General features: G+C 38.4%; 1 protein-coding gene across 1 annotated transcript in view; it reads left to right on the forward strand.

Annotated features, from left to right (window-relative positions):
- Nucleotides 1–14,597, forward strand: part of LOC132402155 (dynamin-2-like) — a 246,922-nt gene that overhangs the window by 133,640 nt on the left and 98,685 nt on the right. The window contains exon 14 of the mRNA XM_059984821.1: nucleotides 10,131–10,182. Within this exon, the coding sequence (XP_059840804.1) occupies nucleotides 10,131–10,182 (52 nt within the window). The remainder of the gene's footprint in view (nucleotides 1–10,130; nucleotides 10,183–14,597) is intronic.

Here is a 14,597-nt window from a genome sequence, read left to right on the forward strand (position 1 = left end):
AACAGGTGTAGCATTTGCGCTTGCAGGGATAAGTGCCAAGTGGGAGTTCTGTGGGGAGGGACGTGTGGACCAGGTAGTCGCGGAGGGAACGATCCCTGTGAAAAGCTGAGAGAGGTAGGGAAGGAAAGATGTGCTTGGCGGTGGGGTCCTGTTGAAGGTGGCAGAAGTTGCGGAGGATAATTAAACCTATCCAACATATTATCCTCTGCAACTCATCCAACATATTATCCTCTGCAACTCATCCAACATATTATCCTCCGCAACTTCATCCAACATATTATCCTCCGCAACTTTATCCAAGATATTATCCTCCGCAACTTCCGCCACCTTCAACAGTACCCCACAACCAAGCACATCTTTCCCTCCCTACCCCTCTCAGCTTTTTGCAGGAATCGTTCCCTCCGTGACTACCTGGTCCACACGTCCCTCCCCACAGAACTCCCAACTGGCACTTATCCCTGCAAGTGCAAATGCTACACCTGTCCCCACACCTCCCCCCTTACCACCATTCCGGGCCCCAGACAGTTCTTCCAGGTGAGGCAACACTTCACCTGCGAGTCTGCTGGAGTCGTCTACTGCATCCGGTGCTCCTGGTGCGGCCTCCTCTACATCGGCGAGACCCGACGCAGATTGGGGGACCACTTCATTGAGCACCTACACTCCATCCGTCACAACAGACAGGACCTCCCGTTTGCCACCCACTTCAACTTTGCCTCTCATTCCCATCTAGATATGTCCATACATGGCCTCCTCTACTGCCATGATGAGGCCAAACTCAAGTTGGAGGAGCAACACCTCATCTACCGTCTGGGTAGCCTCCAGCCTGGTGGTATGAACATTGAATTCTCCAATTTTCGGTAATTTCCTCCCCCTCCCCCTTCCCCTATCCCAGGTCCCTCTCTGCCTCTCTCCCCTTTCAACTTCCTGCTTCTTTATCTCTACAGTTCTTTCATGCTTAATCCCTCCCTCCTTTATCTTTCCTCTGATTGGTTTTCCACCTGGCACCTCTAGGCCCTACCCCCTCCCCTATCTTTATTACTGGGCTTCGGCCCTCTCTTCCCCCCCCATTCCTGATTGAAGGGTCTCAGCCCGAAACGTTGGCTACTCTTTTCTCACGGATGCTACCTGATCTGCTGAGTTCTTCCAGCATTGTGTACCCATTTGCCAGTCTTTAACCTATCATCTTCCAAAGCTTTCCAATCCATGTACCTGTCCATCTGCCTTTTAAAAGTTGTTATTGCACTTGCTACAACAACTTCCTCTGGCAGCTTATTATTTAACACAAAGATACCACCCTATTTGTAAGAAAAAAAAGTTGCCCTTGAGTTCCTCTTAAATCTTTTTCCTTTGATCTTAAACTTATCCCTCTAGGTTTTGTTAGCCCAACTCTGGGGAAAAAGACTGAGTGCATCCATCCTATCTCTTCCTCTCATGATTTTAAACAATTCACATTCTCTTTTGCCCTAAGAAATAAAATCCTACCTCGCCTGTCCACTTTCTTTCTTCAAATCCTGCAACACTTTTTAAAATCTTTTCTGCACTCTTTCTAACTTAATAATTTCCCTGTAGCAAAGTGACTGTAATTGAGCACAACACTTCAAGTGCAGCCTCATCAGTGTCCTATAAAGCCTTGCCTCATACTCTTTTCTGGGCTTCTGGTCATGTTGGTGAGTATAGTTATAACACAGGCCACCAGGGGCTTTTTGGAGTGTACCGTTAGAATACGATGTGATTTCAGTACCTTGATTGATCAAGGGCAATATCTCCTTCCCCCCCCCCCCCCCCCCAGAAAAGGTCTCATTATTTAGCATTACCTTTTGCATCTTCTGCAATGTGGTTATTATAACCATATAATCCTTTATGAAGAGGAGGAAGCAGCGTCCTCTCTAGAAATGCTGTTAGGGCATGCCTTATAGCCCTCTGGTTCAAAAGAAAACCTTAATCCGCAAACTAAGAGGCTGCCCACTGCCAGATGCCACGAGGTTTTACAAAGGCAGTGAGACTGCTAGCAAGGATGGGCAGATGATAAAGTAAAATTGCAGGCAATAGGATGAGATGCAATGTTAAAGGCAGACATAGCGAAAAAGTTGAATACAGGACTGAAGGCATGCATAATACGGAATAAGGGAAATGAATTTGACGCACTGTTACAGATTGGCATGTATGCATCACTGAATCGTGGCTGAAAGAAGATTGTAGTTGAGAGCTTAAAGTCTTAGGACACATATTGTATTGAAAGGACAGGCAGGTAGGCAGAGAGGGTGGTGTGGCTCTGTTCGTTAAAAAATTAGTTCAGATCATTAGAAAAAAGTGACAGGATCAGAAGATTTTAAATCATTGTGGGTGGATCTAAGGAAATGCAAGTGTGTAAAGACCCTGATGTGAGTTACATACAGACTCTCAAACAGTAGTAAAGATGTGGTCTACAAATTACAAGGGGAGATAGAAAATGTATGTGAAAAGGGCAACATTATAATAGTCATTGGGATTTCAATTTACAAGTAGATTGGGTTGATGCTGGATCCCCAGAGGGGAGTTTCTGGAATGCATACAAGATGGCATTTTAGAGTCGCTCATGGTTGAAGTCACTAGGGGGGAGGTTGTGCAATGAACTAGAATCGATGAGAGAGCTTAAGATAAAGGAGCCTAATATGTTGGAATTCACTTTACAATTTGAGAATGGGAAGTTAAAGTCAATATATCAGCATTGTAGTGGAGTAAAGGGAATTACAGAGGCATGAGAGAGGAGCTCACCAAAATTGATTGGAAAGGAACTGGCAGAGATGATGGCAGATCAGCAATGGATGGAATTTCTGGGAGCAGTTCATAAGGTGCAGGATTTAGACATCTCAAAAAGGAATAAATACTCTGAAGGTAGGAGATCACAGCCGTGGCTGACAAAATAAGTCAAAGGAAACATAAGAGACAGGGAGGGCATGTAATAGAGCAAATATTAGTGGGAAGTTAGAAGATTGGGAAGCTTTTAAATACCGATAGATGGCAACTAAAAAGAGTCATAAAGAAGGAAAAGATGGAATATGAAGGTAAGGTAGCCAATAATATTAGAGGATACCAATGGTTTCTTCAGATATATAAAGTGTAAAAGGGAGGTGAGTGTAGATATTGGATCACTGGAAAATGATGATGGAGAGGTAGTAAAAGGGGATAAGGAAATGGTGGATGAAATGAATGAATCAGTCATCACTGTGGAAGACACTAGGAGTGTGTTGGAAGTTTGAAAGTGTCAGGAAGCAGAAGTGTGTGGAGTTGCCATTACTAGGGAAAGGGTTCTTGGGAAACTGAAAAGTCTGAAGGTAGATAAGCCACCTGGACCACATGGTCTACACTCCAGCGTTCTGAAAGAGGTGGCTGAAGAGATTGTGGAGGCATTTGTAGTGACCGTTCAAGAATCAGTTGATTCTGGCATGGTTCTGGAGGAATGGAAAATTACAAATATCATTCCATTCTTTAAGAAGGGAGACAGGCAGAAGAAAGGAAATCATAGGCTGGTTAGTCTGAACACAGTGGTTGGGAAAATATTGGAGATAATCGTTAACAATGTGCTTTTGGGGTACTTGGAGGCACATGATAAAATAGGCTGTAGTCAGTATGATTTCCTTAAGGGAAATTCTTTTGGAATTCTTTGAAGAAATAACAAACTGGATAGATAAAGGAGAGTTGGTGGATCTTGTATTCTTTGATTTTGAGAAGGCCTTTGACAAGGTGCCACACATGAGGCTGCTTAACAAGTTAAAAACCCATAGTATTACAGGAAAGGTACTAGCATGGATAGAGCATTGGCTGATTTGCAGGTGGGAATGAGTGGGAATAAAGGGAGCCTTTACTGGTTAGCTGCTGGGGACGAGTGGCATTCCACGGGGGTCTGTATTGGGATTGCTTCTTTTTATGTTACATGTCAATGATTCGGATGATGGAATTGATGATTTTGTGGCCAAGTTTGCAGATGATATGAAGATAAGTGGAGGGGCAGACAGCTTTGAACAAGTGAGTTGGTAGTAAGGAAGGCAAATGCAATGTTAGCATTCATTTTGAGAGGACTAGAATACAAAAGCAAGGGTGTAATATTGGAGTATTGTGAGCAGAGTTGGGCTCTGTGTCTAAGAAAGGGTGTGCTGATATTGGAGAGGGTTCAAAGGAGGTTTATGACAATGATTCCAGGATTGAAAGGCTTGTCATATGAGGAGTGTTTATTGGCTCTGGACCTCTATTCAGTGGAATTCTGAAGAATTCGGACTCATTGAAATCTATTGAACTTTAAAGGCCTTGATAGAGTGGATATGGATAGGATGTTTCCTGTGGTGGAGGAGTCTAAGATCAGAGGACACAACCTCTGAGTAGTGGGACATCCTTTTAGAATGGAGATAAGGAGGAATTTCTTCAGCAAGAGAGTGGTGGATCTGTGGAATTCACTGCTACAGGTGGCTGTGGAGGCTAAGTCATCAGGTGTATTTAAGGCAGAGCGTAAAGGGTTATGTGGAGAAGGCAGGAGAATGGAGCTGGGAGGGAATATGGATCAGCCATGATGAAATGGCAGAATAGACTCGATAGTGAAAATGGCCTAATTCTGCTCCTGTATCTTACGGTTTTATATGTTACTCCGCACAACTCCTTTCATGAAGGAGCCTCTGCTCCCGCACCAGCAGGCTCAGTAAGAGCTTCTTCCCTGATGCTGAACTTCACATCACAGCACTAAGCAGTATTGCACCCATATTGTACTGTCTCAGTACTTTTATATTTGTATGCTGTAGCTCTTTTTATTTGCAGTTATTTTGTAAATAACACTATTCTTTTGCACTTCTGGTTATATGCTAATTGCATTTCATTGGCTTTGTATCTGTACTTGTCACAATGACAATAGAGTTGAATCTAATCTAATCTAATGAAACCTTTCTATCATCTGCAAAGGCACAAGTCAGAGTCAAGAGGAATATTCTCTATATTGAAGGATACTGTGCACTTGTCTGAGTGCAGCCTCACTGATGATTAGCCCATTATTTTCAGCACAGAAACATTGAGAATCTTTCTTCCTTCCTAAAACAACCTGAGTTTTCAATGTCATCTGATCTTATTATAATGCATATAGTCATAGAGTTCTTCAGCACAGAAACAGGCCCTTTGGCCCACAGTGTCAGTGCAAATCACTTTTCCCATCAACCTTCATACTACTTGTTCACATAAGGACACCAACAATCTATACCTTGATGATTTAATCATCTTGCTAAATGCCCCTTAAATATAGTAGACATATCTGACTCCACTACATCTGTTGGCAGCACGTTCCAGATAGCAACCACTCTATGTATATATAAAAAAGGACACCTCAGATTCCTTTTAAAACTCCTTTCTGTCACTTTAAATCTATGCCCTTTTGCTTTTGATAGCCTAGCCATGGGGAAAAAGATCTGGACTATATTAGCCTTATCAATGTCACTTTAATCCTACAAACTTCTTTCAGGTCACCCCTCGGCCTCTTTGCAACAGGATAAACAAGCCCAGTCTATCCAATCTTTCACCCTCACTAAACTACTTCAATATAGACATCTAGAGAATCATTTCTGCTCTCTTTTGAGTGCAATCACACCCTTTCTTCAATTTTGTGACCAAAGTTGCACACTATGCACCAGGTAGTTAAACCAGTGTTTTACATTTGATTCTTTCCAGCTGAATAGGTCTTGCCTAAACAACCTATGAAAGCAAAAGCTTCACTCTTGAGAATCAGAGTAGATTCCCAATTTCATAACATTATCATTTAGATATCATTACTTTCCTTTTTGCTCAGTTATTTATTGTTTTGGAATTTTCCGCAAACAATAATACCTGAGCACCCTCACCACTAGCAATGGACTGGGAGAAGAAGGCCAATAAGAATGAGAAATGCATGGTGCTCTCAAAGCAGTTTTTAGTATCCTTATGATAAAGAGAAATGTGCACTCCAATTAGGATGTAGTTCCAAAGTGGCGATCTTTCTCTCCCTGATATCTTGAAATCAAGCATGAAGCAAAACAATTTAGCACTAAATCAAAACCAAAGTAAACAATGTTTGACCCTTATATATTTCCTTAATGACTGCTTTGTATGTATCTTTGCAGCTCTGCTACTTCTACACAGTAGCCCTTCTGTAGCTGCAGACAAATCAGTGTGCAAGTTGCCCCTGGTTTAAGTGGTTGGGATTGCTCTTGTCTACAAAGATTGAGTAGCTGTTTGCCAGGATGACCATATTTTTGACTGCTATATTGTCAGTATTAGCAGACTGAGCTAGCTGGCTAATGGGCAACTCAGCAAGGTAGAGGTAGAAGCAGAACTTCTATAATCCTAGGAGAACAGCAGAGTTTAATACATGGGATACAAATATATTTTGGGTATGTTAAAACTAGGAAAAGCAACATTGGCCTTTTAACTCACTAATTTTCTGTTTAATATTCAGACTGTTTAAATTTTATATGGACAGGCGTCTATGAATGTTTTACTACATTCTAATAGTATATAAATAGTGCTCTGTGTCACCCTGACGCTTTTTAAAAGTGCATAAGGATTGAGATCTTCACTTGTGAAGTTATAACACAGTAATAAATAATAAGATGGGAGTCAGTGATCATCGTATGATAGAATTCACCCTGGAGTTTGAGAGGGGGAAACTAAAATCAGATGTATCAGTATTACAGTGTAGTAAAGGCAAAAGTGTTCAAAATGAGTAGAACAGCAATGGCTGGAGTTTCTGGGGGCAATTCGGAAGGCATAGGACAGATTCATCCCAAAAAAGAATTAGTATTCTGGGGGCAGGGGGAATGGAGCAACCGTGGCTGACAAAGGAAGTCAAAGACAGCTTAAAAGCAAAAAAGATGGCCTATGTTGTAGCAAAAATTTGTAGGAAGCTGGACAATTAGGAAGCTTTTAAACAGAAGGAAACTTTAAAAAAAAAAGAACCATAAGTTGAAATATGAAGGTAAGCTAGCCAATAACATAAAATAGGGTACCAAAAGTTTTTACATACATAAAGCATAAGAGAGAGGTGAGAGTGGATAGTGTACTGCTGGAAACTAATGCTGGAGAGACAGTAATGGGAGACAAAGAAATGATGGATGAAATTAATTCTGTGTCGATATCCACCGTGGAAGACACCAACAGCATGCAAGAAATTCAAGAGTGTCTTGGGGGAGAAGTGAGTGCAGTTGCTATTATTAAGAGGAAGATGCTTGGGAAGCTGAAAATTCTGAATGTAGATAAGTCACCTGGACCAGATGGACTACATACCAGGGTTCTGAAAGAGGTAGCTGAAGAGATACTGGAAGCAGTGTTCTTTTATTAGTTATCTTTCAAGAATCACTAGATTTTGGAATGGTTCTGGAAAAATGGAAAATTGCAAATATTATTCCACTCTTCAAGAAAGGAGGGAGAGAGAAGAAAGGAAATTATAGGCCAGTGAGCCTGACTTCAGTAGTTGGGAGGATGTTGGAGTCCATTATTAAGGATGACATTTTGGAGTATTTGGAGGCACATGATAAAATAGGCTGAAGTCAGCATGGAAATCTTGCCTAACAAATCTGTTGGAGTTCTTTGAGGAAATAACAGGCAGGATAGTCAGAGGAAAGTTAATGGATGTTGTTTACCTGGATTTTCAGAAAGCCTTTGAAATGGTGCTGCACATGAAGCTGCTAAGCAAGGTAAGAGCCCATGATATTACAGGATAAATACATACTAGCATGGATAGAAGATGACAGACTGGGTGGGAATAAAGAGGGCCTTTTCTAGTTGGTTGCCAGTGACTAGTTGTGTTCCGCGGGAGTCAATGTTGGCTCTGCTTCTTTTAACATAGAGCAGTGACATAATTGATGGCTCTGTGGCCAAGTTTGCAAACAATACAAAGATCGACGAAGTGGCAGTAGTTTTGAGGAAGCAAGGAGTCTGCAGAAGGACCTGGACAGATTAAGAGAATGGACAAAGAAGTGGCAGATGGAAAATAGTATAGGGAACTGTATGGTCATGCACGTTGGTAGATGGAATAAAGCTGTAGAGTATTTTGTAAGTGGGGAAGAAATTCAGAAATCAGAGGTGCGAAGGTACTTGGGAGCCCTCGTGCAGGATTTCCTGAAGGTTAACTTGCACTTTGAGTTGTTGGTAAGTAAGGCAAATGCACTGTTAGCATTCATTTCAAGATGACTAGAATATAAAAGTAAGGATGTAATGCTGAGGTTTTATAAGGTGTTGGTCAGACTGAATTTGGAGTATTGTGAGTAGTTTTGGGTTCCTTATAAGAATAGATGTGCAGACATTGGAAAGGGTCCAGAGTAGATTTATAAAAGTAATTCTGGGAATGACAGGGGTTAACATGTGAGGAGCACTTGATGGCTCTGGGCCTGTACTTGCTGGAACATAGAAGAATGAAGGGGGATCGCATTGAAACCTATCCAATATTGAAAGACCCAGGTAGAGTGGGTATGGAGAGGATGTTTCCTATAGTGTGCCAGTCTAGGACCAGAAGGCACAGCCACAGAATAGGAGGGTTTCTAAAGGGAAATCAGATGAGGAGGAAGGTATTTTGCCAAAGGGTGATGTATCTGTGAAATTTATTGGCAGAGATGGCTGTGGAGGCCAATTCATTTGGTGTACTTAAAGTGGAGCTTAATACATTGTTGATTAGTAAGAGTGTCAAGAATTATGAGGAGAAGGCAGGAGAATGGAGTTGAGAGGGGATAGTAAATCTGCCATGATAGAATGGTATACCAAACTCAGTGGACCTAATTGTCTAAGTCTGCTCCTATATCTTATGGTTTCCCCGCATTATTGTACACAATTCAATTATAGCTGCACTATCCTATAAATCTGTTACATCTTACAGCTGCTTTCACTTAGTCTGGCAACTGCAATCTCGGCAAATGTCACCTTAAAAGTAGCACTTGGATTGCTACTTGGGCATGTTGCTGCTTCAGTATAGGGCATGACAACAATGAGAGAAGGGACAGAGAGTTTTCCTGAAGGGCAATTGAATGTGGCCAATTTGGTGGACAGGTACCTACAGGAGCCATGTTATTTGTATAAAGCTATCTAGAGTATAACTGCCAGGATTTTGCCAGAGAGATCTCTAAGGAGCGATGCAAGATGAGTGCAGCGTTTGAATTTCTGTACTTTGTGGAAGTTTGTGATGTTAAAAAAAATTCCTGTGCTTTCTCAGCCTGCTTCCATGAACTGAAGAAAAACTCTTAAAATATGAAGCTTGGATGATGTTTCTAGTAGAGCAGTGAACAGCATATCATTCAAAATTGATCCTGAGGCAAGGAAGCTGAGAGTGACCATGACCTTGACCTCCAGGGGCAGCCAGTCTGAACACACATGAAATATTATATCTTATGTTGCAAACTTCAGTGAGTTCAAAGCACTAATTTCAGTGAATTCAAATGGTTACTGTGAGTATTGGCCCTTTTCAATAACACCGTTTCCAATATTTAGGATGTTAAATAAACTTTTCTCCACCCCAATGAAGTTGAAAATCATACTAGAAATGAATTTTGGGCATCATATTATCCTGCGAAAAGATTCTAGTGTAAATGGAAATCCCACCAAAAACCAGGAATCAAAATTCTGTCATGCACTAAGAAGTCTAGAACTCAATGCAGTGTTGCTGGATTCCTGGTTTGCCTTTTTACAGCTGCACAATTTTGAGAAGGAGTTTTTAAAGAACATTGGGTCTTGAAAAGGACATTTAAAATTTGTAATCTGTTTTGTATTTTAATAGTACTGTGTGAAAAGTCTTTCATTATGTAATGTGCGAGGTTACATTTTTGACAAGTAACTAAGCAAGGATCTATGGATTATGCTTAATGCTAGCATTTTCAATAAGTTAACAGTTCATAATTATCAAGATGCTTTGCTTCTAGTTATTTTAATTATTAGTAAGTCATGGTCAATTACTATGTAGCTCACACAATAGTTGCTCTGATTTAATATTTTTGTAAGCACATCCATCCCCATGTTACCTGTTTGTTTTCTCTACCATGACTTCCTGAACTAACCAAACAATATATTAAATTTGATGCTTCTTTTCCAATGGAATGTAAAAAAAAACAATCTTCTTACGTAATTATATTTAGAAACTTTTTGTACATTTTCTATAGTGCCCAACAAAGGTGTGGTCAGCTTAATAAGAAGCACACTGCTGGGAATCAGGTAAGAGTTCTATTTTTTTTGTAAATTGCATGTATTACGCTTACGCAGTTTTAATTTTTCTGTTCCTTGCGATATGATTAATTAAGCATGATTATGAACATGTTGTGCACATTCAAATTGTGTTGAAGAATTGTTCGTTTTATCTTATTGCACATTGGATAATCATTGCACAAGAATTGTCTTTACTTCCCGCTTTGTTGCCATCTGTGTTCTATGTCTCTTATTTTTAATTTATTTTTGAGTTGCTTTTTTTCAGCCTCATAATCTTCCATTTCAACTAATTGCATTTCTGTTTATAATTTGTTTTGTTACCGCTTGACATATGAATTATTGGGGAATAATTATTCTGTTCTTTCAAGTAATACAGTTTACCAGTTCAGGCATGTGCATACTTTTATTAAAAGTTAAAGAGAAAGCCTCATAATGCAAGATGTCTTTTTCACTGAGGTTTTGATGTAATTTTAATGATTGTCTATACTTCAGTAGGTAACTTGATATTTGTAAAAAAAAACTATTACAGTATTTCATTTTGGTTGTAAAACATTTCAGAATTAATTAAGGTTTAGTATTTTAATCTGGTTTAGAAACACCTTGATAGATTTTTGTAAAGCTGTTAGATTGCTCAAACAGTTGAAGACTAGCTTATGATTCTGCATGGGGCATATTGGCATCCATTTATTACAAAACTAAACAGCAGGCACCTAAGTACATTTTAAACAAGCTTTTAACATATATATCTATAAAGTCCACTGTTTTACCAGTGTATTTCTCTGCTGTATTTTTGTTTTGCCATTTCAGTACTCTCATCTTCCACTGTTGAGACAAATTTTATGTGCTAAGGTTTTGTACGATGCTGTTGGTTTATTACTGAGCACCATTACTTTTATGTCAGTTTGCCTATTACTAAATAACATGATCTTCAGTTTAGTATTAACATTTCCACACACTTACTGTTCATGTTTTACAACTTCAATGCACAGAAAAAAAGGATAGATTTTATCTTATTTATTGTCTATTAATGTATGAACTAGTGTACTCCAGAATTGAAGGATATGGAACTGGTGGAATTATTATATTGATAATATCATATTAAAATTGAGAATTTCATTATCCAAATCTTCCTCATCAGTTTAAACTGAATCATACAGTACAGAAACAAGCTCTTCAGCCATACTCGTCCATGCTGACCAAGATGCCTTTATGAACTTATTCCTTTTACTACATTTGGACCATATTCCTTTAAACTTTTCCTTTCCATAAGCCTGTCCAAATACCTTCAAAGTGCTGCAATTGTACCCACCTCTAGCACTTCCTCGAGCAACTCGTTTTCTATACCCACCTCCCTCTGTGTGGAAAATCTTCTCCTTAGGCACACTTTCCCCTTTCACTTTAAATCTACTCCTCCTCCACCCACAGTTTTAGATTTTGCTACCTTGTGAAAAATACTGTGAACCATCCTCCTCATTATTTTAGAAACCTCTATAAGGTCACCTCTCAATCTTCATTCTTCATTCTCAACCTTCAGTCTCCTTTTAAATCAAAGCTTCAAGTCACAGCAATATTAGTGTAAAACTTGCCTGCATTCACTCACTTAATCATATCCTTCTGATAGTATGGTGTTCAGAACAGCGCACAATATTCCAAATACAGTCTCCCAATGCCTTGTATAGCTGTTACATGATGTTCTAGTTATTGTAATCAATGTCCTGTCCAATGAAGACAAGCATACTCTATGCTGCCTTCACCTTCCACTAACCACTTTCATTGAACTTATGTGACTATGCTCCTAGGTCTCTTTGTTGTACAACACTTCCCAGGGCCCTGTCATTTACTGTTTAGGCTTGCCTGAGTTTAACTTCCCATGATGCATCACTTCACATTTGTCCAAGTTAAATTTCCATATGATATTCCTTTGTCCACTTTCTCAGTTGATCTGGATTCGGTTGTAACTTTACAAGAGGTAGTCTCAACTGCCCAACGCTTCACCTGCACCAGCCTACCTGCCATCAAGGGCATATATATAGAAGGTGCCGGTAAAATTACGAAGGATCCCACCCACCCTACTCATGGTCTCTTTGTTCCCCTCCCATTAGGGAGAAGGCTACATAGCATCCACACCAGGACCATCAGATGCAGAAGCATTTACTTTCTCTGAGCTGCACACCCCCAACACCATACTTTATTATTTCCTGTCAGAGCTACCTTGTGTGCAGACACTCCTGTGCCTAGAATCGTTTAATGGACAATCACTTAATACATACAATCAATCTATGTATACAAGCTGTCGTTATGTATTTATGTTTGTTGTATTTTTTATTATTGTATTCTTTGCCTTATTCTGTTTTTTTTGTGCTGCATTGGATCTGGAGTAACAATTACTTGCTTCTTTACATGTGTATCAGGAATTACATGAAACAATCTTGAAATTTAGAGACTTTTGTTACTGCCCACCAAACCACTAATTTTGGAATCATCTACAGACTTATTAATCATGCCACCTACATTCTGATCCAAATTGTTAATATAGTTGACCAACAACAGGAGACCTAGCACCAGTCCCTGTAGCACACCACAGATTGTGAGCCTCAAATTTGGAATAACAACTCTTCACTACCACCTTCTGCTCCTGCCATCAAGGTGTAAATCAAATTTTGGTTAACTGGCTTTCTAGTACAAATAGTTTAATCAAATGTAATAAGTTTTTGTCATTTATTATCTTTTAGTTTTCTATCACCTGTTCAAAATGCATAGTAATATTTCCGAATTCCGCATTTTTCAGTTTTAGTCTATTGCTTGCTTGAAGTGCCCTTGTTTTATTTCTTTGTTGAGAAATTGCTTTGTTAAAAAATTGCTGACCATAGCTGGTGAGACATAGATAATGAAGACTAGCCCTTAATTTTGTGCATGTATGATGAGATAAATTTTAGCACATATAATTGCTATTTATTTCCGTCTTTGCAAAATTAGTAAGCACCTAACATAACTTTTTGTTCTCCTTTGATTTATATCTGTCACTTTAACTGGTGATCATAGCTTTATTTTAATGAGAGTTGAAATATTTAGTCTGCTTGTCTGCTCTGTCTCACATATAAGTATTTTATGTCTGTATTCTGCAACCAGATCCATAGTATTTTTGGCGCCATAAGCCTTTTAGTATAATATATGCTGAAAGTGTATATCTAAAGTTTTTGTCTTATAGATTTGTCAATGTGGTCTTGTTAATACCTTTAATACATAAAAAATCTGAACTGAAGTAAATCAACTCCTGGGTCAGATACCTCTTTAAATAGAGTTTTCACCATTATGTAAAAATAAACTAAACAGCTTATTTCAATATACAGTGTATTAAAAAGAAACCACAGATGTATTTAAGCACACTGAATAAATTAAATAGGTAAAAACTTTTATGGTAAGTTACCATTTTTAACATAACTGGCACATTACTTAGATGGCTAATCTGAAGTCAAATTGCCATTAAGTTTCACCATCATCTAATACACAAAGTTGTTATTAGACATACAGCTAGTCAAGCCTCCGCTTATGTATCCAGGATATCATTTGATGTTAGTGCTACACATGTAGATTTACCATGCAGAGACAATGTTTTAATCAAATATTCTAAAAGTATGTAAAATTTTCCATCAGATGATTTATTTTAACATCCTTTTCTTTCTGAAGTACAAAGTGAAATACCATTTTTTGGTGTTCTTTCTGTAGTAATTTGTTGAAGCTTGAAAGTGAATTGATTTCTGATGATTGAACTCGTTAGGAAAGTGTTTTCTCTTGCTTTTCTGTATTTTGTGCACTCTAGCCAAGATCAGACTCACTTCAACCAATAATTGACTCTCTTCCATTATTAAATTAGAGTTAGAAGTGAGCCTGAAAGCTTGATTAATATCCTTTACACCTGTAGTAATTAAAACAATCTTAAGCTTTTGCATTCCATACAGAAAACATTGTTTAGTATTAATTAGTTGTAATCTGCAATTTACAGCAAAATATACATTTAATATCAATTTAAGTGTTTAACATATAACTTTATTATTGAAGTGGGAAGGGAAGCGTAGTTTGGCTGATTTATAGAATATTCACTGGTTAGCTGGCATCCTTTTTCAATCTTTTTATTAAATTTCATATATAAAAAAAACAACACAAAATAATGAATAGATTACAGATTCAATAAACTTGAGATTACATTAGTAATAGGATAATAATATCCTATTAAAACATCCATCAACAAAAGGTACATAAATCAATCAAGTCTATATAAATATATATGAAAAACAAAAATAATTGTCGAAAAAAGAAAAAAAAATTGAAATTATATATGAGAAAAAATATATAATGAAAAAAAATACTAAACTAAAACTAACATGGGCAATAATAGCACTTTATAAATATATAAAGGTGTCAAG

This window comes from Hypanus sabinus, chromosome 11, assembly GCF_030144855.1.
Source record: "Hypanus sabinus isolate sHypSab1 chromosome 11, sHypSab1.hap1, whole genome shotgun sequence".
NCBI classification, from domain to species: Eukaryota; Metazoa; Chordata; class Chondrichthyes; order Myliobatiformes; family Dasyatidae; genus Hypanus; species Hypanus sabinus.